The sequence below is a fragment of the Ovis canadensis genome, chromosome 2, assembly GCF_042477335.2.
Source record: "Ovis canadensis isolate MfBH-ARS-UI-01 breed Bighorn chromosome 2, ARS-UI_OviCan_v2, whole genome shotgun sequence".
In the NCBI taxonomy this organism is placed as follows: domain Eukaryota; kingdom Metazoa; phylum Chordata; class Mammalia; order Artiodactyla; family Bovidae; genus Ovis; species Ovis canadensis.
Genome location: NC_091246.1, coordinates 2,975,633 through 3,003,282, shown reverse-complemented (window position 1 = coordinate 3,003,282; position 27,650 = coordinate 2,975,633). Strand labels below are relative to the sequence as shown.

Sequence of the window (27,650 nt, the reverse complement as noted above, 5' to 3'; positions counted from 1 at the left end):
TATGTCTTATTACTAGCCTTTAGAAATCATAACCATGAAAAGGATTTCTTTTGCCTTAAACTATCTCCTGAGCAAAAATAGGTTAGGATTTACGTGACATTTACGAGAGCTACCCCACTGCCATGAGGAAAATCAGAAATGGGAACCAGAGGTGTAGACTGCTTCCTGGTACCACAGATGAACTAGGGAGCGATTTAAACCAACTCAACAAGATGAGGCGTTTCTGTCATCCAGGACTGACACTCATCTTTCCTCTGTAAGTTTTCCCATTTGTTTGGTCATTCATCCAACAAAAAGTTAGTAATACTTCAGTTCAGTTCAGTTCAGTCAATCAGTCATGTCCGACTCTTTGTGACCCCATGAACCATAGCACGCCAGGCCTCCCTGTCCATCACCAACTCCTGGAGTTCACTCAGACTCATGTCCATCGAGTCCATGATGCCATCCAGCCATCTCATCCTTGGTCGTCCCCTTCTCCTCCTGCCCCAATCCCTCCCAGCATCAGAGTCTTTTCCAATGAGTCAACTCTTCGCATGAGGTGGCCAAAGTACTGGAGTTTCAGCTTTAGCATCATTCCTTCCAAAGAACACCCAGGACTGATCTCCTTTAGGATGGACTGGTTGGATCTCATTGCAGTCCAAGGGACTCTCAGGAGTCTTCTCCAACACCACAGTTCAAAAGCATCAATTCTTCGGCGCTCAGCTTTCTTCACAGTCCAACTCTCACATCCATACATGACCACTGGAAAAACCATAGCCTTGACTAGACGGACCTTTGTTGGCAAAGTAATGTCTCTGCTTTTCAATATGCTATCTAGGTTGGTCATAACTTTCCTTCCAAGGAGTGTCTTTTAATTTCATGGCTGCACTCATACTATGGACTAATTTTCAAGCTAAACGTGTAAAATGGTGAACAAAACTGATATGAAACTTACAATGTAGTGAATACACCATATATGATTTAATCATAAATAAAATATATTATTATAAACTGTGATGTGTGCTATGAAAAAATACAAATGTATATGAGAGTGTATAATTGGGAAAACTGTCATTTAGCTTGGAGCATAAACTGCTTCCTAGTGAAAGTAACATTTAGCTGAAGGCCTGAAGGAAGGATATGGTTTAATAAAGCAGAGGGGCCAGGAGTGGGGGTACAAGTGTATTAGAAAGACCATTCCAGGCAGAGGAAAGATTATCTGCGAGAACCCTGGGACAGGGGAACATAACATATTTTAGAAATAGAAGCCAGTGTGACTGGATCACGAACAGTAAAGAAAAAGAACAGCATAAGACAGAACTGGCAAGTAGGCAGGGACTAGATCGTGTGATTGAAAAAAATAACACAATTTCTTCTAAATCAATTTGTTTCTCCTTAGACTAGAGGATTAGAATGAAGAATAAGATTTCAACACAGTCAAGGCTATGATTTTTCCAGTGGTCATGTATGGATATGAGAGTTCGACTATAAAGAAAGCTGAGCGCCGAAGAATTGATGCTTTTGAACTGTGGTGTTGGAGAAGACTCTTGAGAGTCCCTTGGACTGCAAGGAGATCCAACCAGTCCATCCTAAAGGAGATCAGTCCTGGGTGTTCATTGGAGGGACTGATGTTGAAACTAAAACTCCAATACTTTGGCCACCTGATGCAGAGAGCTGACTCATTTGAAAAGACCCTGATGCTGGGAAAGATTGAGGGCAGGAGGAGAAGAAGATGACAGAGGATGAGATGGTTGGATGGCATCACCGACTCAATGGACATGGGTTTGGGTGGACTCCAGGAGTTGGTGATGGACAAGAAGGCCTGGTGTGTTGCGGTTCATGGGATTGCAAAGAGTCAGACATGACTGAGTGACTGAACTGAACTGAACTGAAGACTAGAGGATTAAAACGAAGAATAAGATTTCAACACAGATTTTTTTTCCAGAGTACTTTCTGTTCAAATATTCTGCTACCTTAATCTCATAAAAACACTTGTTACTTGTCAGACTAGTATGTTCTGATTTTTGTTGTTGGGGGGAAGAAAGATTTCCAAGGAAGTATCTCTAGTCCTTATATTTAGGAAAGAATAAGATTAGGAAGATTTAGGAAAGATTTCTTAGAAAGGTTTAGGAAATAAGATTTAGGAAAGAATACGAATTGAAGACCAGAGAAGTTAATTGTCTCCAGTTTTTAACAGTTTAACCAAGTTTGCCTAGATATGGTTTTCTTTATTCCTGACTGCCTAGGGTTTGCTGAGCTGTTTGAATCTGTGAGTTGGTCTCTTTCATTAATTTGGAAAACTCTTGGCCATTATCTCTTTAGATATTTGCTTCTGCCCCAGTATCACTCTCCTTTTTCTGAGCCTTCACGTGCACTTATGTGAGACCTTCTGGCTGTATCCCATGTCTTTTCTGCTCTGCTCTTTCCTTTGCATTTTTTCTCTCTATGCTGCAGTTCGGATATTTCAAGCTGAACTGCATCTGAATCTACTAACCTTGTCTTCGCTGTCTACAATAGTATGTGACCTTGTCTTCACAGCACACACTGTAGACCACTATTAAGTCCACGCAGTGAGGTGGTAATTTCAGATGTTCTATTTTTCAATTCTAGATTGTTTTTTTGATTATTTTTTGACTACAAATCTCTTGAAATCTTGCCTCTTTTCACCTATTTTGTCTGTTTTCTCCTCTATTTTCTTAAAATATTAACCTTAGTTATTTTGGACTCATTGTAGGATGACTCGAATACCTGGGTCATCTGCGGATCTGCTTCCATTGCTTTTCTCTTTATTACTGGCCACATTTTCCTACCTCAGGAGTGTCCCCTGTTTTAGTTGCCAGATACAGTGTACAAAAGAACCACAGATGATTCCTATTCCCTCTGCTAGGCAGATGTAATGAGAGGAGCAGATGTAATGAGAGGATCGCCCCAGTTCAGTCAGAAGTTGAGACAGGTTGAGGATGAATGCCATTTTAGTGTGAGGCAGTTCACCCAGGGCCCGTCACTCCTGCTTGATCGCAGCCTTCTAAGGCTTTTGACTGAGAGCCCAGCAGGTGTGTGTCTCCTCAGCCATGAAAGACTGCAACAGATCTACAATGTGAGTGATGGATGTGAGCCTAAATCCCACAGAATCTGCCTTTTGAATCTGGCAGTGTCTTCAGAGAGGTGGTCATATGTTGTCGCAGGCCCTTTCTTTCTAAAAAGATTTTGTCTCCTAAGCACCATCAGACTGAGAAATTTCTTTCTACCTTTTGGGCCAGCCTTCCATCTCCTGCACAGTCACTTAACGTCCTATGGGAAAACTGGCCTGTGTTTAGGGCTCCTCTAGTTTCCAATTCATAACGGAAGCCCCAAATAACTGCCAAAAGTTCTTCTTGTATCTTTCCTCAAGAAGAATCCTTTTACTTGGACCAAGCCCACTCCTTAGTCTCTGCCCAGAATTGGCAAATGTCCCTTGGAAGGAAAGTGGCTGGTGAGCATCAGCTTACTTAGGAAGAGTTCTACCCTTTCTGGAATTTTAGTTCATATAGTTTTCATTGCTTCCATGGGTTGCCAACCAATATGATTTTTGAAATTTATATATATATATATATATATATATATATATATATATATATATATATATATAGTTGTTGTAGAAGAAGTTTGGCTTGCTATGACCTATTACATCCTACTTAGAAGAGAAAGATCCTTACAAACTCTTTGGGAAGAATTAACTCAGAGAAGAAGGACTTCAAACTGAAAAGAACAATGGACTAATTACATAAGAAAGTAAGGGAAGGGTGTACCTGTGAGGGCATCACAGCTGGCAGACCGATGATTGCACTGGCAGGGCAAGCAGCCGTTCTTGTTGAAGCCGTAATATCCATCCTGGCATCTATCGCATGAAGAGCCAGTGACACCCACTTTGCACTGACATTTCCCAGAGCTGCAGATAAAAGCAAAGACAATGAACAAAATAAATCAGTTTGAAGGTTTTGTTGCCTAACATCTCATCACAGATGATCTTAATGCAGAAATAGTGTCAGCTAGATTCTAGTTACTATACATACTGAGTGATTTTTATTTTGAATTATAAGTTGAGCAGCTTCATGACTATTAATTCAATTAGCATGGCAATAACACTAATCATTTCTGACAATTTAATCCTCTGCACTTGGATAGTTTAGAATAAATGATAAAGGAACCATGGGGAGTTCCAAGTGCCTGGTCCTTCAACATCTTTGTTTACGAAAAGCACTGGGGTATAGGATGGGCACCACAGCCGCATGTCACCCCCAAATCATCCACCGTTGCCCCAGCACCCAAACTGCCCAATCTGAAGAAGAGAAGAAAAACCACCCAGGTCCCACTCAGTCTAGCTTTTGGTTGAAAAATATAAAAATAAGGACTCTAATGAATGTGCTAGAAACTCAATATGATTTTCTACTGTAGGCCAATGCTGTATTAACACAATTCTGGCAATTAACCGGAATTCACAACTAAGTGAATATGACTGTAATGAGGACCTCTATTCATTTCTAAATTAAACCCAAATAAACATGCTTCAACACCAAAAAAAGGACTAAAAATCTAAAGTAATAAAAATATTTTATTTAGTGTCCCATTTCTTATTAACCTGTTTTCTTTCCTTAGATGTCCATTACATCAGTGATATCATCTCTCTCCAATCACTGATATTAAAACTTTTGTTTTAATTTTCAACTCTTCTCTCTCGACTCCATGCTCTTCCATTCACTCATTCAAATTCAATATACCACCAGTTTTGGTCAGATTTTCTTCCAAAGTATCTCTCTCTCTTTTTTTTTTTTACTTTCTTTTTTTTTTAATTTTTATTTTTACTTTATTTTACTTTACAATACTGTATTGGTTTTGCCATACATTGACATGAATCCACCACAGGTGTTATACACCAAAGTATCTCTTGTTATTTACTCTATAGTCGTCTCTCTTACAATATCTTCCCTCTTCTTCCTCTCTTAGACATTCTCCTACTTTCAGCCTCATCTTTTCCCATGACTTTTCCCTGACTGGTCAACGGAGCTCTTTTGGCCTCCAGACAGCACTTTCTCTATACTGTACATTTTATTCCTAATCATGGATTTTTCTACATTCTTTCATATACGTAACTCTAGTTAGACCGTTAAAGGCCTAAAGCAAAGGCCGTATCATGCAGCTGTTTTTCAAGTTATCTTCAAGATGTAGAGTCGAACACAACTGAGCAACTAACACTTTCAAGACGAGCATGAGCAGAGGAAGGGTCTGCCTTAACTGTCTTCATCATACTTGTCACCTGGTAAGTTTGTAGAGTTCAGGGACCCTACCCTAGCCACTTTGCTATCTTCAGAGTCTAGCATAGTACCCTGCTTGTTGTAGACAATTAATATATGCTTGATGAATAAATGCTCAATACACACACTGAGCTTTAGAGTTAAGCACCGGGAGGGAAAAAGAAAGGTGAAAGGCTGCACTCATTACCAGGACTCTCAAAACAGCTCAAGTACTTTTCCCTTTTCTCCAACAGTGTCACTCTTCTTTACATGCTCATTCTGGACATCAAAATTTTAGAATTCATATCAGTAGAGTTCTGGCACCAGTCATATTGGATGGGAGTCAATATAATGTAGAATTGTATCTCAATATAATTATTTTAGAGACTCAGCTCCTAATAATGAGCCCCTATGGGGATGTTCATTCTACTTTAGGAGCCCAAACTAAAATTGTTAATACTTACACAGCTTTTACAGATGTCAGTTAAAGTAATCCCCTACTGCTTCCCATACTCCTATTTCTGTAATAAAAATAGAAGTTCTAAATTTGAGCATTATTGGAACTTTGGGTCAAAATTTGCAGAATGGGACTAAAGCAACTTTCAACTGTGTGGATTCTACTTATAGTATACAAACCTAAGTTTTTTTTTTTTTTTTTCTATTCAGATGTGCCTCTCTGTTTATCAGCATGCCCTGGTCTAAATAACAAGGCTTTTGCCTTCTATCCTAAAAAAACTATTTTGAGCAGTTATAGTTGAAATTCACTTCTCTCTCCCACTTAACCCATGGTTCTTCGCAATATCCCAGGGTATGCCAAAAAGGAACAGAAAAATAGTTCTACACAGTATATTTTTAGGGCTTTACTCAAAGCCAGTCAAGAAAGGAAAGAAACCCATGCTTATGTAAATAATAAATACTTAACATATCTTAAAGCCTTATATCCTGAGACGTTACCTATCAAACTCTGTATTTCTATCTTAAAGCTGCCTAATATATTAGGTTATGCAATTTCTTGACTAACAATTTTACAGAAAATGTAAAATGGAAACATCTGAAAGAAATGGTGATGATGATAAAAACAATAAGTGATCATTCATTTAGGGCCTATGTCAATAAATACATATTCTTTCTAATCCTCAAAGTAACTCTATAAGGTGGTGGTCATAACCCTCATTTTACTACTGAGGGAATTCAAAGGGTTAAAGTTACTGTCCACACCTAATAAAGGCAGGTTTATTTATACAAAGCCAGCCTTTCCCACTATGCTACCTACCCTCTGCTCAGTTTAACTCTAAATTTGTACAATAAATTTGCCTGCCAAATAATCTGATACCCACTTGGGTATCAAGCTTCATTCTGTAGATTCCAAGCACCACAATTCACCATTTATTTAGGTTCTGACCCCAGTGAGCTGTTTCTGCCTTGCCCAGAATAAACCCAGTCTCTCTTCTCACTGCCTGTAAGTTTCAGATCTCCCTTAACAAATCTGAGAGTTTTTCCGCTTGAAGACACTGCAGCCTAGCAAAGTCCCAAGGTTCTCAGAGACACAGCCCAGATTTTGATGTATTTGTTGTTATTCAGTCGCTCAGTCATATCTGACTCTTGGTGACCCCATGGACTATAGCACTGTTCTTCCCTGTTCTTTACTGTCTCCTGGAACTTGCTCAAACTCATGTCCATTGCGTCAGTGACACCATAAACCATCTCATCCTCTGTCACCCGCTTCTCCTCTTGCCCTCAATCTATCCCAGCGTCAGGGTCTTTCCCAAGGAGTCAGCTCTTTGCATCAGGTGGCCAAAGAATTGGAGCTTCAGCTTCAGCATCAGTCCTTCCAATGAATATTCAGGGTTTATTTCCTTTAGGGTTGACTTGGATCTCCCTGCTGTCCAAGGGACTCTCAAGAGCCTTCTCCAGCAACACAGTTCGAAAGCATCAATTCTTTGGTGCTCAGCCTTCTTTACGGTCCAACTCTCATATCCATACATGACTACTGGAAAAACCACAGCTTTGACTACACAGACCTTTGTCAGCAAAGTAATGTCTCTGCTTTGCAATACACTATCTAGGTTTGTCATAGCTTTTCTTCCAAGCAGCAAGCATCTTTTAATATGGCTGCAGCCTGCGTCCACAGTGATTTTATTTTAGTTAATCTTAATTAAAGTCTGTATCAATCATACTAGAGAAGATGATTATTCTTTTTAAAATTTCAACAGAAATGTACGTTTCCAAGCATGTCACTCAAGTAACTGCAAAAAAGAAAGCAACTGGGAAAAAAACACAAAACCCTACCTATATACATACTTACAGTCTTACATAAAAATACCCTGAGGCACTTAAAGGTCTAGCAAAGTAAACCTGTATTCATCAAAGAATGAAGTTCAGGATTACCTTATGATTCAACAAGAAGGAACCAGTCAACTGCTAAGTCCCACTATACTGTCAGAAAATCATGAAGGATATAATGTGCCTTTTGGAGACTGGCTAACAATACTTCATTAGCCAGTTTCCAAGCCTTTAAAAATGTTAATCAAAATATGTTTGCTCCCCATTTCTCTATAGATATTAGATTATTTGGTAATGAGAAAGATAAACAGCTACTTAATGACACTGTCTGCCCAATTCACTGTCTATAAGAAAAATGTATTAACCTTGGAATACCCAATCACCTAATAATATCTCATAAGCATAATACAGCCAATGCTCCCAAAGTAGTTGCTATTCCTATAAGTGATCTTTCCCTTCATAATTCTGCTCTAGGCACTCAGAAGACTGATTTAAGCAAGCATCTTTCTCCCTGGAGAATATGCTCCTCAGTTCTTGATTTCTTTTTTAAGTGACTTTATGAATCTTGACAAGGCAATTGACTAGTCTAGATACCATGCATCACTTTTCTTGGGTAGATTTTAAAACAACAAGAGAGGAGGTGCTTTTTTCTCTCTCTCTTTTGAAAAATATAGACTTTAGTAGGGAAACATGGCTGGGGGCCTGCAAGTAGTAGTGCCTTTCCACCATGTTACTCATGGCCCGTGGCCAGCTTCTGCATGTATAAGGGTTAAATCACTCAGCAAATATAAAGCTTTCCCTGTATGACTTCTTTTATAGAATAAAGCCTTTACAACACCCCCTTTCATGGTCTCCCTCTGTTAAAGACTGCTGAATGCTTTTTGAAGCAAAGGTCAATGATATAAATGCAATGAAATTTTTAAAAAAGCAAAAGAAAAAAAAAAAAGGCCTGTTAATAGACCACTTATGCTTATCCACAGATTTAAAATGAAGGAAGCAGACTCACATCTTCATATCTGGAGAATAAGGGCACAGAACTGGATTTTGAAAAGTTAGAAATCTATACTACTGACATCAACTAACCAAGAATTTAAGATGGAATTTCCTCATCTGGCATCACTTTTTATAGACATGAGTTACTTGCTAGTAAAGAACTAATTGGGGTTTCTCAAGTGGTGCTAAAGGCAAAGAACCCGCAGGGCAAAGTAGGAGACGTAAGAGACACGGGTTGGAAGCTTGGGTCAGGAAGATCCCCTGGAGGAGGAAATGGCAACCCAATCCACTATTCCAGTCTGGAGAATTCCATGGACAGAGGCACCTGATGAGCTACGGTCCACAGGGATGCACAGAGTCAGACACAACTAAAGCAACTTAGTACCATCGGCACAAAGAACTAAAGAAGTACGGACAGCTGTGTCAGAAAGGTGACCATGGAATCGTTTATAAAGGAGGCACAAACACTGTGGGACTCAGCTACACTAAGCATAACTAAGCACATACTATGCACCCTTAAATTACCCCAGACAGAATGATCAGATTTTCTTATAGTGTCGTTAGGGGAAGCACACTGACTGAAACCGCCCACCCTGGCCAGGCACCACAGGAACCCTCTGCATGAGCTGTTTTATGACAGGAGATCCTGATAAGGGACACGGAACTAATAAGCCACCACCAACCAGGAGAGTTTAGGGAAGGTTCAAAAGGGACACCATGTGTCCAACCACCTCCCAGAATCCTTCTTGCTGGCATCCATCTTGGCTGAACAAGGCATGCACCACCAGGAAGGACTCTAAGTCAGAAGGATTGGCTAAAGACAACCCAGAAACTAATTCCATCACCATAAAACCCAATACTGCAAGCCATGTGGCAGAGCAGTTCTCCTGGATTCTCTTACCCTACTGCTCTCCGCCTGGGCACCCCTTCCCAGTAAAATCTCTTGCTTATGTGTCTCCTCAGATAATTCATTTCTGAGTGTTAGGCAAGAGCCCACTTTCGGGCCCTGGAAGGAGTCCTCCTTTCTGCAACGTAAGAAGTCAAGAAAACATTATAAATGATCATGTTTGGAGAAGCGCACTGATTGAAACCGCCCACCCTGGCCAGGCACCATAGTAACCATTCGCATGAGTTGTTTTATGACAGGAGATCCTGATAAGGAATACGGAACTAATAAGCCACCACCAACTGGAAGAGTTTGAGAAAGGTCTAAAGGAGATACCTCCTGTCCGTCCACTTCCCAGAATCCCTCTCGCTAGCATCCATCTTGGCTGAGCGATGCGTGCGCCACCAGGAAAGACGCTGAATTAGAATGACTGGCCAAAGACCACCCAGAAACTAATCCCATCACCATAAAATCCGAGACTGTGAGCCACACGGCAGAGCAGTTCTCCTGGGTTCCCTTACCCTACTGCTCTCCACCCGGTCGCCCTTTCCCAATAAAATCTCTTGCTTTGTCAGCACATGTGTCTCCTCGGACAATTCATTTCTGAGGGTTAGACAAGAGCCCAGTTTCAGGCTCTGGAAGGGGTCCCTCTTCCTGCAACAATGTCAGTGCTTAGCATAGATTTTATCACATTCACAGGTGTGAACAACTATTATAAACACTGAAAAAAATCTCTCTCAAAATGTAAACAAAGAATGCATTTTCTGATATGCAGTGATTCATTTTTCAAAAGAAAATTCAAAGATGTATCATCTCAAGATATAGTACATATTTATGTCACACAAGTACTAGCCAAAATATCATTTTAGGGGTTCTGTTTTGTTTAAGATGAGTGGGTGGAGAATCTTCAGAATTTCCATCATTTTAGTAGGGTAGGAAGGGTGGGACGCAGGAAGGGAGGTATCAGAGTCTATGGAAAATTCATAGCCTGAGGAGACACAGAGAGCTTGGTTCAAATTCCAGCTCTGCTATTAATTAGCTACGAGTGAGTACTTATTGTCTTGGATTCAGTATTCTCATTTGTAAAATGAAGATAATTAGACCAAACTCTGTAGAGTTATTGTGAGGATTAAAGATCACATATGCAGGGTGCTTAGCACAGTGTTTGGCACATAATCAGTATTTAAAACAATGAAAGAATGACAAAGATGAAGCCAATGGGTCCTAAATCTTTTTTATTTTTATTTTTTTGTGTGAATTATAAAGAAGATCAGTTAGAATCTCGAGTAGGCAAAGACAGACAAGTTTATTTATGTTTAAAATTCTGTTAACAAACCTAGAAAAATGGCAAGACTTTATGGGGTAACTACTAGTTTGGAGCCAAAATGTGGCTCGGAAAAGAGAGAACATTATGAACACATGGTAGAAACAGTTTTGGGGAAGAAAATTTAAAAATTGAGAATCAGCAAAATCCTATATTAGGTGGGACCAAAGCCAGAGAGACCTGATATGCTTTTGCACCAGCCAGCTAAATTGATGTAATTTTTTCTAAATTGCCAAATGTCTTGATTTTTTTATATTATCAAAAACATTATCTATTTTCTTCCTAAGATTTATAAGTTATAACTTACATGATGGCATACCTTTAGATATCATGTTATCAATAAACAGTCATAGTCACTATAAAGATATAGTTCTAATTAGGGAAAATTAATTTATTCAGAAGCCTTGCCTTTTCTCCTTCCTCCTCTTTCAAACAGCATACATGTTGGCACTATGACATGGAAAGGACAAGAGACAGAAACAGATAAATAAATTAAGTGTATTAATTTTCTTCTTCTGCCTCTTTCAATAACTAAAAGCAATTTAGTTTAGAATGAGACTTAAACTGTTAGTCAAAATAGAATCTGAAATTAAGAGGAAATTTCTTACTTGTAAGCTCTCCCAATATATTAAAAGTAGTATTAAGAGGCAGCTAGTGAAAGTTTTTCTAACCAGAAAAAGCTTCTACATGGGAAAATAAACAAAACAAAAAGTCAGTTAACAATCCTTAATTTCACGTTTGACTCGCGGTTTGTAAAGGTAATGAAAAAACAGTATCTCCTTTTTATGAAAGAAACTCAATAATTTGGCAAAAGACAATTTGCATTTAGTGTTCCTCTGTCTTTCTACAATCATGGAAAAGACTATTATGCAATGACCAAAGCTGCTTTTCTGGAAGAAAGAAAAAAGATAGCTTTATTGTTGAAAACATTGGGCTATTATGCGAAACATTCCTTGTTTTTTTGAGGGCAAATAGTCTAAAATATTTTTAGAGGAAATTCATATTCAGGCAGAATTCTTAATACTCAAAAAGGGCATTGCCTAAGTGTAAAAATATTTCTGATAGCTGATCTTACCAAAATCAAATTTAAAAGTTTATTTGAAAAGTCAGAAGTAAAACTTAATGGCAAAAAAAAATAAAAGTATCATATTTCCAGAGCCACAACTTGGGAAAGCAAACTTAAACTAAGACAGTTATTTCTTATTTCCTTCATTTTTTTTAAATGGAAGAAATACAGCCATAGGAATTCTCAAACCCACACAATTACTCCATTATTTGATGGAGATTTCTGCATTTCAAAAGCCATTTTGAAAAGAGAAAAAGCATGAAGTCCCAGTGTCATGTTCTTGAAAAGATTATGCTTCTCACATATGTTAACACTTGTAGTCTTTTGTAACCATTATAAAAGTTTTGCTTAGTAAAAGGACAATTATTAATACTTAATTTGTGTACACACTGTGTTCTAAAAATTAACTTGTAGTTCTTAGAATTTAGAACTCATTTTCTCACAGAAATGACAGCATAAATAGTGGTTTAGTTTCCAGATGAGCAAACAAAAACCTGTTTAGCTCAAAATGTTGATATTAACAGTAACTGAGGACCAAGTCCTTTATACCTAACTAAGCCTTTGAGTTCTGAACCCTCTAAGGAGTGGAGTGGTCAGGGGATAATATGAATCTTAATTCCTACTATAGGGTTATAAATAGAGCGCAACAGAGCAATATTTATCTATGCATTACTTAATTTTGCTCTTACAATATTATGTTCATTAGCCTCAGTTTTGTCAGCTTCTTGCTGTTTGATTACTGGGCAAGTTAAATTTCCACATCTGAAAAATAAGAATAAGAATACTTGTTTCAAAAATTGTCTCAGTTTATGTATTTAAGTGTCTTCCCAATTTTAGTAGCTCCTTATATGGTAAAATAATAATATTCTCAATACCCCCAATTGTTAGAAAATAGTAATATGAATGACTCAGTTTTCAAGGTCACACAGCCAGAGGGTAATCAGAATTACAGCCTAAGTCTGCCTACAAATACAATGTTTTTCTCCTATATTCTAGGTTACTTCTATATACATATGAAAGCAATTCAGAAGGATTTAATGTGCTCATCTTCATAGACCTGCAAAACTCCTAGAAGAAGCTTTTATGTTGGTCTTCTGCTGGCTCAGTCATCAGTCATTTAAATATCTCCAGTTGAATGAGACTTTAAAATAACTGCCCAAGAAATGAGATATTGCTTCCAATCCGTCTCAGTATGATTCCAAGATTTGGGAGCTCTAGTTTCCTACTTGTATCTAGCACTATTTGCAAATGTCCCGATTTCAGCCAGTTTCCTTGCAAAGCTTTCTTTTACCCCCCTAGCAAGTTTATTGATATAACTTTGGAAAGTACTTCAATTTTCATTTTCAAATTATTAAATTTTGTATTCATTCAAAAGTAGACAAATTTAAAGATAATACAACTTAAAGAACAATACATTCAAAACTTTGATATCCACTAGGGAGACATTCGGAGCAGGCGATGGCACCCCACTCCAGTGCTCTTGCCTGGAAAACCCCATGGACAGAGGAGCCTGGTGGGCTACAGTCCATGGGGTTGCTGAGGGTCGGACACAACTGAGCAACTTCACTTTCACTTTTCACTTTCATGCATTGGAGAAGAAAATGGCAACCCACTCCAGTGTTCTTGCCTGGAGAATCCCAGGGGTGGGGGAGCCTGGTGGGCTGCCGTCTCTGGGGTCGCACAGAGTCGGTCACGACCAAAGCGACTTGGCAGCAGCAGCAGCAGGGAGACATTTGAAGCCCCTTATGTAGCCCTCCTCAACTGCATCCCCTTCTCTTACTACAGATGCAATTAAGTTTTAATCATTCTCAAGCTTTTTAAGAGTTTTAACATCTCTGTGCGTGTGTGCGTGCTAAATCACTTCAGTCCTGTCCGTCTCTTTGTGACCCTTTGGACTGTAGCCTGCCAGGCTCCTCTGTCCATGGGATTCTCCAGGAAAGAATACTGGAGTGGGTTGCCATGTCCTCCTCCAGGGGGTCTTCCTGACCCAGGGATCGAGCCCATATCTCTTATGTCTCCTGTGTGGCAGGTGGGTTCTTTACCACTAGGGCCATCTGGGAAACCCTACCATCTCTGTACGTATTACTAAATCATTTATCACATAGTTTTGCCTGCTCTTAAACTTGGTTAATAAAAATAATTATGTACTCTCCAATTTACTTTTTTCTTGATTCACAGAATATTATGTTTTGAAATTCATCACAGTAAACTGTTCTAGCTATAGTCATTCATTTTTCTCTGCTATACTGTATTTCATCACATAAATATAATCCTATTTATTCATTCTTCTAAACATATGGGCTGTTTTCATTTGTTATTTTGGATACCAAAGGCTTCTGTGAACCTTCTTATATGTTCCTTCTGTACACAAGAGCATGCATCTCTCTAGGGTACTTGTCAAGGAATGGTCCGGCAAGGCCATTGAGTTTGTGCACGGTAAACTTTACTAGGCAATACCTGTTTTCCAAAAATAAGTACTAGCTCTCAACGAAAATGCTATTTTGCTTAACCTCAATATTCTGACTCTGCTAAAAGGGCCCCTTTAATGGACACAGTCCTCTATAAGCAAAGAACAGAGGCTAGAAGGCCTTCTGGTTTTCTCCTACATGGGGCTTCCCTGGTGGCTCAGAGGTTAAAGCGTCTGCCTGTAATGCGGGAGACCTGGGTTTGATCCCTAGGTTGGGAAGAGCCCCTGGAGAAGGAAATGGTAACCCACCTCCCTGGAGAATCCCATGGATGTAGGAGCCTGCTGGGCTCCAGTCCACAGGGCCGCAAGGAGTCGGACATGACTGAGTGACTTGATTTTCTTTCCCTTTTCTCCTACATGTAAGTTGATATTAGGTTTTAGGGGGCAATATTGTCCACTAGATCAACGGTGCTCAAATCTAAGCATGCATCTGGAAGGCTGCTCGGCCCTATCCCAGGATTTCGGATTCAATAGGTCTAGGGTCGGTCCCAGGAATTTTCATTTCTAATCCCTAGGTTATGCTGATGCTGGTCTGGAGACCCTACTTAGAGACCCCTGCACTAGGTTAATGACATATTCTTATTTTATTACCTATTAATACTTTTAATACTCCCACCCTGACTGGCAAAGCTGCCTAATCTCTACTTCTAGGCTTAGTGCTGAACCTGTTATTTGGTATCATTTCCAACATAAGCAATCAACCTCAGTGATGTGCCTGTCATTACGTTCCATTCGCTTACTGGTTCAGTTAACCGCAGTCCCCTATGTTCTCAATGACTGAGTTACAATTATTATCTGAATAGATTAATTTCTCAGCGCTAGTCTCTGGATCCTAGTTGCTCTGTCTGCCTACTTTTCGCCTCAGTGGATAGGTCCGTGACACTTGTTTTCAGATCTCCAGCATGTCAAATGCCTGCCAGCAAGTCAGGTGGACACAGCTTTGATGTCCATTAATGTGCTAATTTCTGCCTTGCAAACGAGTCTCTATAGATATGGATTTTCTACAGATACTCTCATTATTTCAAATTGTTTCCTTCTATGCAATATCTGGGCTTCCCAGGTGGCTCAGTGGTAAAGAATCAGCCTGTCAGGAGACATAGGAGATGTGAGTTTGATCCCTGGGTCAGAAAGATCCCCTGGAGTAGGAAATGGCAACCTGCTTTGGTGTTCTTGCCTGGAAAACTCCATGGACAGAGGATCCTGGTGGGCTACAGTCCATGGGGTCTCAAAGAGTCAGGCACGGCTGCGTGGCGGAGCACACGTGCGTGCGTGACACACTCACCTTCACAGTGCCCGGGCGTCACTCCTATTAGCAGATGTGAGTCTCAGTGGGCCAGTTCCTGGGTGGATGAGTCACGCTGACCCACACCCAGATCTGCACTCACGCTGAGGCGCTGCCATCTCTAGTCTTGCTCACGCTGCTTCAGGGGACATTCCTACGCAGTGGGGAAAGCCTTGAGGACAGACAGACCTAGACTCAAACCCAAGCTCTGACACTTATTAGTCAGGCCCCACAGCTGAGGAACTTAGCCTCTCAGAGCAAGATGGCTAAACTGTTCTGAGAAATCAGAGACATTATATGTGTAAAGCATCAAGCATAGAGGTTTACCAGTGTTCGTTAGGTGTTCATTTCCTTCTGATCCTCCTACTGAATTATGTAACTTCCTTAGGTGAACAGCTTAGTCCAGAAAGCTAAAACTATTTCCCTGCAAAAACGTTTCAAACATCTATAATATCTGTTTTATTGGACATCCTATTTAACTGTAGAACTCTTTTAAAAAAATCAACTCAAGAAAAGGAAAAATAAAAATTAAAGAGATGGCATTGTAGTGTAGTGCATGTGTTAGGAATCGGCAGAAGAGATGAAGGGATTCTGTTATGGATAACATAAGCCATATTTTCATCACTGCTTTTGGCAATGTGAGAAGAACATCCATGTTCTTCCTGCATAGTATTCAGAAAACGTCTTAAACCCGATGGTCTCAGATCTCTTTGAGAATCTACTGAATGCTGCCGATCTTCTCCACAGAAAAATGCCCAGATCACGACTGCGTTTCGTGGACTCCCCCATCTTAGGCTAAGAACTCCTGACCAAGCCCAGAACTGCACGCCATGGACGTTTAATGCGACAGAAAGAGCGTGGGATATGGTGTCAGAAGACCCTGAAATGACTCCTCCTCACTCTGGTGATTAATAGATATCCAGCTTTGGGCTTCTCTTGGAACTTTCAAATACTACTTTTCATCTATAATTTGGTGGATAAATAATTGTTACCTACCCCTCAGGGTTGTTGTTAGAATGAAATGAGAAAATGTACAGGAGAAAATAATATTATTGTTTGTAAATGACTTTATTCCCCAGAAACCTACTAAGTTTATAAACATAGGAACAAACTCAAAAATCTCAAATTATTGAATATATGAATATTATATATATTGAATATGATATATTCATGGACTATATCATACCAGAGAATTAACTTAATAAATAAAATATCATGATAGTGACTTTAATAATAATGAAATTTTTATGGGACTAATTTTAAACTAGTCCCGTACACTTTGAATATCAAAATAATCATGGCTGAAGCACTCATACTCCTTTTTAAAGGAAATCCACAGAGACTTCAAGTCCACATCTCTCTCTGAGATTGAGGAATTTAGATATTTTGAGTGGAAATCAAATCAAAGAGAAAAAAGATGGGTATTTCTCTCTACCCTATAGGAAATATATTTCTTGCTATGAGAAAAAACGATCTGAGATGGAAAAAGTCATGCTGATTTAATTCTTCTTCAAGGGACACAGAAAGACAAGCCTTCTCTTCGGGAACAAGTGTCCTTCTATTTCAGGTCAAGTCTACTTAGGAAGCTCTTCTTTTAAAACTTTAGAGAAAAAAAAAGATATTTAAAACATTAAAATAGGCTATGAATTTGATTGTATATTCTAACCAGAAGGTCATACATCTAAAATGGCAGATTTTCACAATAAGTTTATTTCTTTATCCTGATTCTTCTTCTGAACCTAAAGGCTAAGATTGTCACCAGGCCCAATTCTTCCCTCATAATAAGACAGTAACACTGTCCATATTCCCTTGATGGACTGTTCCAAATAACTATTCTATTAACTTTTTATTTTGAAATAATGGTAAAGAAAAGTTGTAAAGATAGTACAGAGGGCTTTCATATACTATTTACCTTCTGTGAGCTTCTCATGTAACCATGGCATATTCATAAAAACTGAAAAATAACATCGCTATATCACTACTAACTATAGATTTTGTCAGATTCTCCTAATTTTTACACCAAGGTTCTTTTTCTGTTCCAGGGTCCAATCCAGGGTATCACCTTACATTTATTTGCTCATCTCCCTAGCCTCTTCCAATCTGATAGTGTCTTGGTCTTTCCTTGTCTTTTACTACCTTGAAGCTTTTGAAGAGTACCGGTCAGGTATTTTGTAAAATGTCCCTCAATTTGGATTTGTCTGTTGTCTTGTCAGGATTAGACTGAGGTTATGAATTTGGGGTAAGGATATCACAGATGTAACATTCCCTCCTCCTTTCATCATATCAGGGAGGACAGGATGCTCACAGGACTTAATGCTAACAGCATTATCTTTGCTACTCAAATGGTAACTTTCGTGCTAGGAGTCTGCATGTACAGCCGCTGAACCCAGGACGGTCACCACGCTTATCTGGGAAAGCAGCAGAGGCCCAGCCACACAGACTAGCCCCAGGGACTCCTGACGGCCGTGCAGTCAGACGGGTCGGTTTCAGCCCCGTTCTGACACTACTAGTTGCCTGTTAGGGGGCAAATTACTCACGTCTCAGTTTCCTCACCTGTAAAATGAGAAGAATTCCACTTCCGTCAGCTGTTATTTATCTTTACAAGATAGGACATATAGAGCACTTAGCTTGGCACATAGTAAACAGTCAATCAAGGTTAATGCTGTACATTCCGGGGCTGACGGCGGGAGTAATAATGTGACTCAGTGGTAGAAGAATCTGCCTGCCAGTGTAGGAGATGCAGGTTCGATCCCTGGGTTGGGAAGATCCCCTGGAGTAGGAAATGGCAACCCACTTCAGTATTCTTAACTGGGAAAGTCCATGGACAGAGGAATCTGTTGGGCTACAGACAGTCCATGGGGTCGCAAAGAGTTGGACCCGACTGAGCGACTAAACAACAATAATGTCAGTAGTATTTTCCAACTTGTGTTGTGTGCTAGTTTTATCTCAGAAAGAAATCAAAGTACAGCCCAGAAAAATACTACATGTTTGTAAGATTTTTTAACTTTTTAAGTATAATAAACTGTCCTATCAGAGAGATGTTGAACTAGAGATTAAATACGTGCATTTTTTCATCTTTGCAAGAGAAGTTTGCAACGCTTTGCCATTTGGGCAGGGGTTATTTGCTTGAAAATAACCTTCGAGCAGATCCTACTGGTGGGAGAAGAATCATTTAAGTTACGGTTCCCTTAGTAAGTTTAAAGTGAACAAGTCCCACTGTCTGAGAGAGGTGTTTAACAAGACCTTTTGTATTGGCGAAGGAGGGATATTTTGGATTTGTTAGGTAAAAGATGCTACAAAATGTCCTCAACCAGAACATAGGCAAAACACTCTCAGACATAAATCACAGCAGGATCCTCTATGATCCACCTCCCAGAATTCTGGAAATAAAAGCAAAAATAAACAAATGGGATCTAATTAAAATTAAAAGCTTCTGCACAACAAAGGAAAATATAAGCAAGGTGAAAAGACAGCCATCTGAATGGGAGAAAATAATAGCAAATGAAGCAACTGACAAACAACTAATCTCAAAAATATACAAGCAACTTCTGCAGCTCAACTCCAGAAAAATAAACGACCCAATCAAAAAATGGGCCAAAGAACTAAATAGACATTTCTCCAAAGAAGACATACGGATGGCTAACAAACACATGAAAAGATGCTCAACATCACTCATTATTAGAGAAATGCAAATCAAAACCACAATGAGGTACCACTTCACACCAGTCAGAATGGCTGCGATCCAAAAATCTGCAAGCAATAAATGCTGGAGAGGCTGTGGAGAAAAGGGAACCCTCCTACACTGTTGGTGGGAATGCAAACTAGTACAGCCACTATGGAGAACAGTGTGGAGATTCCTTAAAAAATTGCAAATAGAACTACCTTATGACCCAGCAATCCCACTGCTGGGCATACACACCGAGGAAACCAGAATTGAAAGAGACACATGTACCCCAATGTTCATCGCAGCACTGTTTATAATAGCCAGGACATGGAAACAACCTAGATGTCCATCAGCAGATGAATGGATAAGAAAGCTGTGGTACATATACACAATGGAGTATTACTCAGCCGTTAAAAAGAATTCATTTGAATCAGTTCTGATGAGATGGATGAAACTGGAGCCGATTATACAGAGTGAAGTAAGCCAGAAAGAAAAACACCAATACAGTATACTAACACATATATATGGAATTTAGGAAGATGGCAATGATGACCCTGTATGCAAGACAGGGAAAGAGACACAGATGTGTATAATGGACTTTTGGACTCAGAGGGAGAGGGAGAGGGTGGGATGATTTGGGAGAATGACATTCTAACATGTATACTATCATGTGAATTGAATCGCCAGTCTATGTCTGACGCAGGATGCAGCATGCTTGGGGCTGGTGCATGGGGATGACCCAGAAAGATGTTCTGGGGAGGGAGGTGGGAGGGGGGTTCATGTTTGGGAATGCATGTAAGAATTAAAGATTTTAAAATTTAAAAAATAAAAAACTAAAAATTAAAAAAAAAAAAAATGTCCTCAACCAGTACTCTTGGAACTGGCTTGTACACCGGATGGAACTGCACGTATAGACTAAAGGAGTCAATTGTTAAATTTCTGTAACTTTAGAGCCCCAGTTTAGAGCATCGTTGAAGGAACTTGGAACCAAGGGAATGGGTTCATCTTCCCTCAGATAACTGCTGCTGCCAATCATCCTGGACCAGGAAAATCAACCCCCAGTAGCGATCGAGCATCACTGACCACATCAGGCTGTGCAGGGCCAGGCCCCACCCCCAAATTCAATACATGAGTGAGAAACAACAACATCAGTGAACTGACCAGACTCACGTCTCCCCGATACTCAGCATTAGAGGAGGACGAACTCCTAGAGCTACTGGAAAGTTAGTGAGTAACTGTTAGGGAATGGACTAACTCAAAAAGAGGGCACTGGGTTTGTGCTACTGAGGCATATGAGTGTTAGAGTAATTAACTGGAAAAATAAAAGAAGTATGCCTACATTTAACCCTGTTTGTGGAAAGCTTGTCAGTTATATAAGCGCTCAACTTCCCCGTATCTATTATATTTGCTACCGCCACAGGGCTCTCTATAAAGATGAATAGTTTTCAAAAATCTTCAAAGGTACAGGGCCCTTGGGTTTATTTTTAGCAACACAGAAAGAACATGGGTATGGGGACACTGCTTGGCACTCAGCAGCAAGGCTTGTGGGGAATAAAAACCCCTTGGGCTGCAGTGGGTGGCGGCTGCAGAAGCAGAGGAAGGCAGATTCAGCTCCGGCGGTGGGCAACAAAGGAAGCACGGCGAGCACACGGCACGGGCGTGGGACAAAGGAGGAACCCGGGCCGGAGCGACTCCCTCACTCAACTTAGAAACACAAACTGCCTCTCGATTTGCGTACATGCATTAACGCGAAAAATCACAAACTTTCTAGACAACTGTGCGCAGACACTGCTCTCCCTGGGCAGATGACCATTCTCACCACTCCCTTCTCTCGGCAGCCGCCCCAGGCTCCCCAGCTCTCACTCTGCCTGGGCTCTCCGCCTGTTTACAGCCATCCATTCTACGCTGCCAGCACGCACGGCTGGTCTGTCACTTGCTTAGAAAGTGCTTTGTGAGTAAAATCCGAACCGCGCGCCTGGCCCATCGGGGCCCGACGCCAGCGGGGCTCGCAGACGCGTCTCCTCTGCCCCCGCCACCTGGCATCCTGTGGGGGCACATCTCTGAGATGCGCATCTTGCTGCTTCCTGCTCAGCAGCGTTCTCTTGCACCTTTTCCACTTCCGTATGTCTAAATCCTTTCCTTCCTTCAAAACTGAGGTCAAAAGCTATCTCCCCAATGACATCATCTCTGATTTTTCCAGCTATAAGTGACATCTCCCAGTTTCTTAATCTCCTTAACATTTTATCTTTCTATTTTATGATGTGGATCAGTTTTTACTTTATACTATAATTATATATATATATATTTGTGGTTGTTGTACTTTGTACTATAATTTATATATATATATATATATATTTGTGGTGGTTGTACTTTGTACTATAATTATATAAATATATTATATATATATTTGTGGTTGTTGTTAAGTCGATAAGTCGTGTCCGACTCCTTGAGACCTCGTGGACTGTTAACCTGCCAGGTTCCTCTGTCCATGGGATTCTCCAGGCAAGAGTATCAGAGTGGGTTGCCATTACCTTCTCCAGGGGATCTTCCCAACCCAGGGATTGAACCTGCATCTCTTGAGTCTCCTGCCTTGGCAGGCAGATTCTTAACCATTGAGCAACCAGGGAAGCCTGTTTCTTTATAACCTTACCAGACCAGACGCTCCTTTTGTTTTCCCATTGTCTTATTTACTTCCCACAAGGTCTATGAAAGTACCTTGTACATAATTTGTTAAACAATTAAACACTTTGGTACCACATATATATAAATTTGTTAAACAAATACTTTGGTACCAAATGGTTCATACATTTATATGAACTTGATTATTTGTATTAATATTATTAGCATATATATAACTATAGATTTGGGGGAGTTTCTCAGAAGAAGCAAAATAATAGTCTTTTAGTATTATAAATAATAAAACTTAAATTTTTTTCTTTAAAAAATTTCCAACTGACCTAAAAGTGACTTAATAAAATGAAATAAGTAGTAGAGTCTGCAATATGGTTTAGGGAAAATTACACGTTTGATCAACAGCAACTACATCAATTCACTGTGACATGTTATGTTAATGTTCACAAGGGTCACCAATAGCTGGGAGGAAAAAGCATTTTTTTTCCCATTTGTTTGACTACAGATGATATTTAGTTAATAATTAGAAGACCAGGAGGGCAGGCCATGCTCTATACTGAAAGGAGGATTTAAGACAAAACCGCACCGAGTGACACAGAGCTTTCCAAGCTGTGACAGACATGCATTGTTTACACTGGAACCTCAGCGCAGTCAGCGCCTTTTCTGAATAAGCCCCGGTCTGGCCATTTATTAGCATTCGAATTTTAGTCTGATCCGTTTTACCATGAACTTTACATGATTTATTTTCTAAGACACAAACCATTTGGCACTGTAGAAACATTTCCCGAAACAAACGAACCTTGACAGGATAAAGGCTGACATCAGTTACCTGCTTCTGACCGAGATGGCTACCTTTTAAAATTCTACCTTCAAGGAAAGAAACACTGAAGTATACCAAAAAAAGGTAATGTGAACTAAAGATAGGTATAATTTTAAGAAAAATAACTGGGGTAAAGTTGTTTTTAAATAAAATTAAAGCTACGAAGCTTCGTTTCCTGACAGTGTGCTAGTTTGAGGTTTCTTGAGCTTGGCACACAATGTGTACACAGCGGTCTCACGGGCATCTCTATCTGAACGTCCCACAGAAAATGAACATGCTAAAGCCTAAGGTTAGAGAGAGTCGTGGGAGCCATCTCTCTCTCTCACTCCATAAATAAAATCAACCGCCCAGTTCTATAGATCTTTCTCTCGTACACTGGTTCCCTCCTCTCCAGCACCACTGCCAACGCCGATGGCTTAGATCAGCCTTTTAACTTTTCTTGCTTGAACAGTTACACAATAGCCTTCTCCCAGATCTCGCTGTCTGAGCTCACTCTCTCTATCCAGCAGACCTCTGAAAGAGCAAATACGCTAAAGAGCAAATCCAATGCCACTGCACACTCAGCACTCTTCAGTGGACACACTAATTTGCACAGCGTCTCAGGCCCTTCGTGGTCCGGCCCTGTTTCTTCTTCAACTATTCACTCATCACGTCTTTACTGTGTCCACTTTGCACCACGCACTACTCTAGGTATTAGACACACAATAGTAAACAAACAGACAAAGGTCTCATCTTCTCAAACTTTCCTCTCGGCCTGAAGTGTTTCCTGCCTTCAAGAAACAGTGAGCCTCTTGCAGTCTACTAAAGGTGGCTTGTTCTTTCACATAAACTTCTACTCATCATTCAAATTTTAATTCAAATGTAATCTCCTCTCTCAAGACCTCCTGAATCTCCTGTGTACTTCATAAATGCTATTTTATTTATATTTCTATCTTTCCATTTCAAGCTCCATGAGCATAGGAATAATATCTTTTGATATACAGTTGGCAAATGCAATCTCTATTAAATGAAATGTGTGGATAAAATGACAAAGGTTTCCTCAATTTTAAATTATTTCTGGTGATCAAATAACTTTTCTATGTCCCAGAATTATAGGAAAAGTAATAAATAAGAGTTTACACAACCAACTGTTACTCCTGATTATTACACAACAGGTGATTTTCAGAGCCCCATGTGAATATGAGTCTTGGAGATTTTGTCATCTTTCTATTTGACATTTATTTCAGCATAAGTTTATTTCATGAGTAAAATTTTGTCTTCTGCCCTGCGGCATATTCCCATAATTTAAAATGCAAAGTAGTAAATATTTCAACACACACCATACAGCAGCAACCACAGGTTTTATGGGAAAGGATATTACACAACAGAACTTCATTATCTTACAGAGAGAGTTTTAAAATGATGCACCTTGTACACTAACCTACTATGGATACATTAAAAAACCTCAAATCTGTATATGACTGTCTACATATAAGTCAACCCTGACAACGTTCTAAGGCTATATTAACAGTCAGGCTCTCACTAAGCATACTCCTTTATTGAGATAAAATGGTATCTGATTTCTCCATTTATTAAATTCAATATATCTAAATTTACTGTCAGGAAATATATTAGAAATATGTCAGGAAAATATTAGAAATGCATTCCAAAAGCAGAAATGAAAAGATCTTGTTGACTAACTCTTTCACAATTAAACAGGTTGGAACAGCAGTGGTGATGTGAGGGGCGGCCATCTGTCAGTACATAAAGGAGCTTGTGTTTGCACACAAAGACATTGCTCAACCCACATCTGGTTCCTGCAGCCAAACGCTACCCTCACTGGGCAACTCCCACTGAAATATATGGGCATAAAGAACAGGCAGATGAATTTTTTAAAAGCCAGCTGTTGATTCATGAACACTAGATACATGAGGGAATCAGGATAGAATTGAGTGCACTTTTCTCCTTCATCTCTTTTTAAAAAGAGAACAAGGAGGCCATGACCGAATTCACACTGGTATTTGCATTGGTATTGCAAACCTTCCTGGTGGCTCAGACAGCAAAGCGTCTGCCTATAATGCAGGAGACCCGGGTTCAATCCCTGGGTTGGGAAGATCCTCTGGAGGAGGAAACGGCAACCCACTCCAGTATTCTTGCCTGGAGAATCCCACGGATGGAGAATCCTGGTAGGCTACAGTCCATGGGGTCGCAAAGAGTCGGACTCGACTGAGTGACTTCACTTCACTTCTAGCTGATCAGATTTCTCATCCTGTATAACCTTAGGAGATTCTCCTGAATTCACATGGTTTTTCTCTCCTGATAAGGTATTCTCCTATCTCTTGCCTTCCCAAACCATAACCTGTAAGGCACAACTCAGTTCCTAGCTCATTTGGGAATCCTTTCTCCTTATTACTTCTGCTTGTTTCCTACTCTAACCTGTTCTATTTAGAAATTTAGCGTTTATTTATAAACTTCCCCTAATGTTCTCAATGTCTCCTAAGCTAAAACTGGGATTACTTTCCCGACAGACTTATTTATATGGCATGAATTATATAATCAGAAGAAATTCCTATAGGGACTTCCCTGGTCATCCAAGGGTTAAGAATTCGCCCTGCAATGTGGGGGATGTGGGTTTGATCTGTGATTGGGGAACTAAGATCCCACACACCGCAGAGCAACTAAGCCTGAGCCACAACTGAGCCCACAGGCTCCGGAGCCCACATGCAAAAACTAGGGAGTCTGTGCGCCACAACAAAAGGTCCCACGTGCCGCAGCTGAGACCCAGTGCAGCCAAATGAATAAATATGTTTTAAAAAGACATTCCTATAAGACATCAAGTAGTGGGTACGACTGCATCAAAGTTTCTCATGATACTCACTTTGCTCAATATTTGAGATTTTTGAAAAGGGCTGTACCAACATAGTAGATAGGAATATACACTCTAGATTCAGATTGCATACATTTCATTTCCAACTCTTGTTTACTGGCTACTATGGAAAAGACCCTGATGCTGGGAAAGACTGAAGGCAGGAGGAGAAGGGGATGACAGAGGCTGGATGGCATCACTGACTCAATGGACATAAGTTTGAGCAAGCTCCGGGAGTTGGTGATGGACAGGGAAGCCTGGAGTGCTGTAGCCCATGGGGTCGCAAGGACTCCGACACGACTAAGCGACTGAACTGAACTGATGCTCTAAGTTAGGCAAAGTACCTAACCTGTAGCTCTTTTCCTGTACAAATGAGAATAATAATAGTGCCTAACTGATATGGCTGCTGTGAGGATTACATGGATGACTACATGCAAAGGGCCCAGGATCATGCCTAGTGTGTCTGCAATTAATTTTCACTGCTATTATTTTATTTTTTTTTATTTTTTATTTTTTTAAATTTTCACTACTATTATTTTTTTTTAATTTTCACTACTATTATTTTAAACTGAAATTTTTAAAAAGCATAATAGGTTTCTTCATGAAAATGGAAGAAAATAAGCTAAACTACTTTTTCTTTCACAGTGAACAATCTCTTCTTTAGACTACCAACAGAAACAGATACTTCAATCCCTGCTCATATGCAAACTTGGTGACTTAATTTTCCTCTTTTGTGAGTCAACAATTCTATTCCTCACTTAAAACAAAACAAAACAAAACATATTCAACTACTGGAGTGTTACTGAGCTGAGTCTACGTGCCAGTTACAGTGTGAATGGGCATACAGACACAGCTTAATTCTCACAAAAATTCTTCATGCTATTTCACAGAGGAAAACCCTGAGGTGAGGTGGAATGTAAGATCCTACAGTTATTAAGTGACTAAATCAAGAATGGACTCAGGCTCCATCTCCTTTCTGCCAAATATCACACTGCTTGCCCACAACTCCTTTTCCCCTTAAGTCACCCACGTGCACCTTATAGCAGAACAGAACATGGAGGCGCTTCCTCAGAGGCCACCCACGCACTCTTGCTGAAGTGCACAGCCCTGCAGCTCCCTGTTTCTGTTCCTCCAGGCTCATGCCCATGTAACTTCCTTTCTGGTGGTTAAGACATGCGATGCTTAGCGCTGGATTTGGAGCTCCCCTGCCTTCCTTCTAATGACTTACAGGTTTTCAGATGACTTCTGTGATGCAGTGCTTGCTCTGACAAACTACCTGACATTCTGAAAGAATAATGTTTTAAATTAAGTATTACTCTGCCCTAACTCATAGAAAAGAATTATGGACGTATCTAAAAACTTTAATAAGCTTATTCTTGGGGACAAAAACAATCAAGAAATAAGACAAGTAAAAGAAATAAAGATTGGAAGGAGGATGGAGGAAAACTTATCAGAAGACAGGTCAAGAAACAGAGGCCAGTGCATTTTTAAAATTTATTTCTTTACTTTAATTGGAGGATGAATACTTCACAACATTGTGATTTTGCCATACATTGTCATGATCTGGCCAACGTGTCATTAGGACTATCTATAGATACTGAAAAATCATCCAGACCTGTGACAGGTGGGTCAGGGAGGTGTCAGTGAGCCAGAAGGGAAGGCGTTCTAGGAGCAGCAGTGAGAAACAAGGAAGACACTCCAGCCCCAGGTCTAGAGACAAGAGAAGCAGGAGGGTGAAGACAGCCACTGCCTGTAAGGGCTGCAGGAGAAGCAAGCCTTTCCTTAGAAGACTGAGGAACAGACTACGGTAAGGGGTACGAGAAATCAATATGCTTTGCCATCATGCAGATAATGGAAACCCATGTGCTGCTCATTCCTAAAAGACCTATAAGGCTGACAGAACCTGTCAAGTACAAAGAGAAGACAGTTCACGTAGAAGAGGGAAGAATAATATCTTCCACCTGCCCAGCATCATCTGTTACTGAAAATCAGATATTCTGTATAAATGCTAACATTCTCCAATATTTTAAATGAAAAAAATTACAATGCACTACATGTTAACACAAAACTACCAACCAACTTCCTAAATTGCAATTAAAATACAGAAAAGCACCCACATGGCCTCCCCTGTGGCTCAGTG

General features: G+C 40.0%; 1 protein-coding gene across 1 annotated transcript in view; it reads right to left on the bottom strand.

The window, feature by feature from the left end:
• MEGF9 (multiple EGF like domains 9) overlaps positions 1–27,650 on the bottom strand; it is an 84,208-nt gene that overhangs the window by 14,950 nt on the left and 41,608 nt on the right. Inside the window, exon 3 of the mRNA XM_069575265.1 lies at positions 3,768–3,907. Coding sequence (XP_069431366.1) covers positions 3,768–3,907 — 140 coding nt within the window. The remainder of the gene's footprint in view (positions 1–3,767; positions 3,908–27,650) is intronic.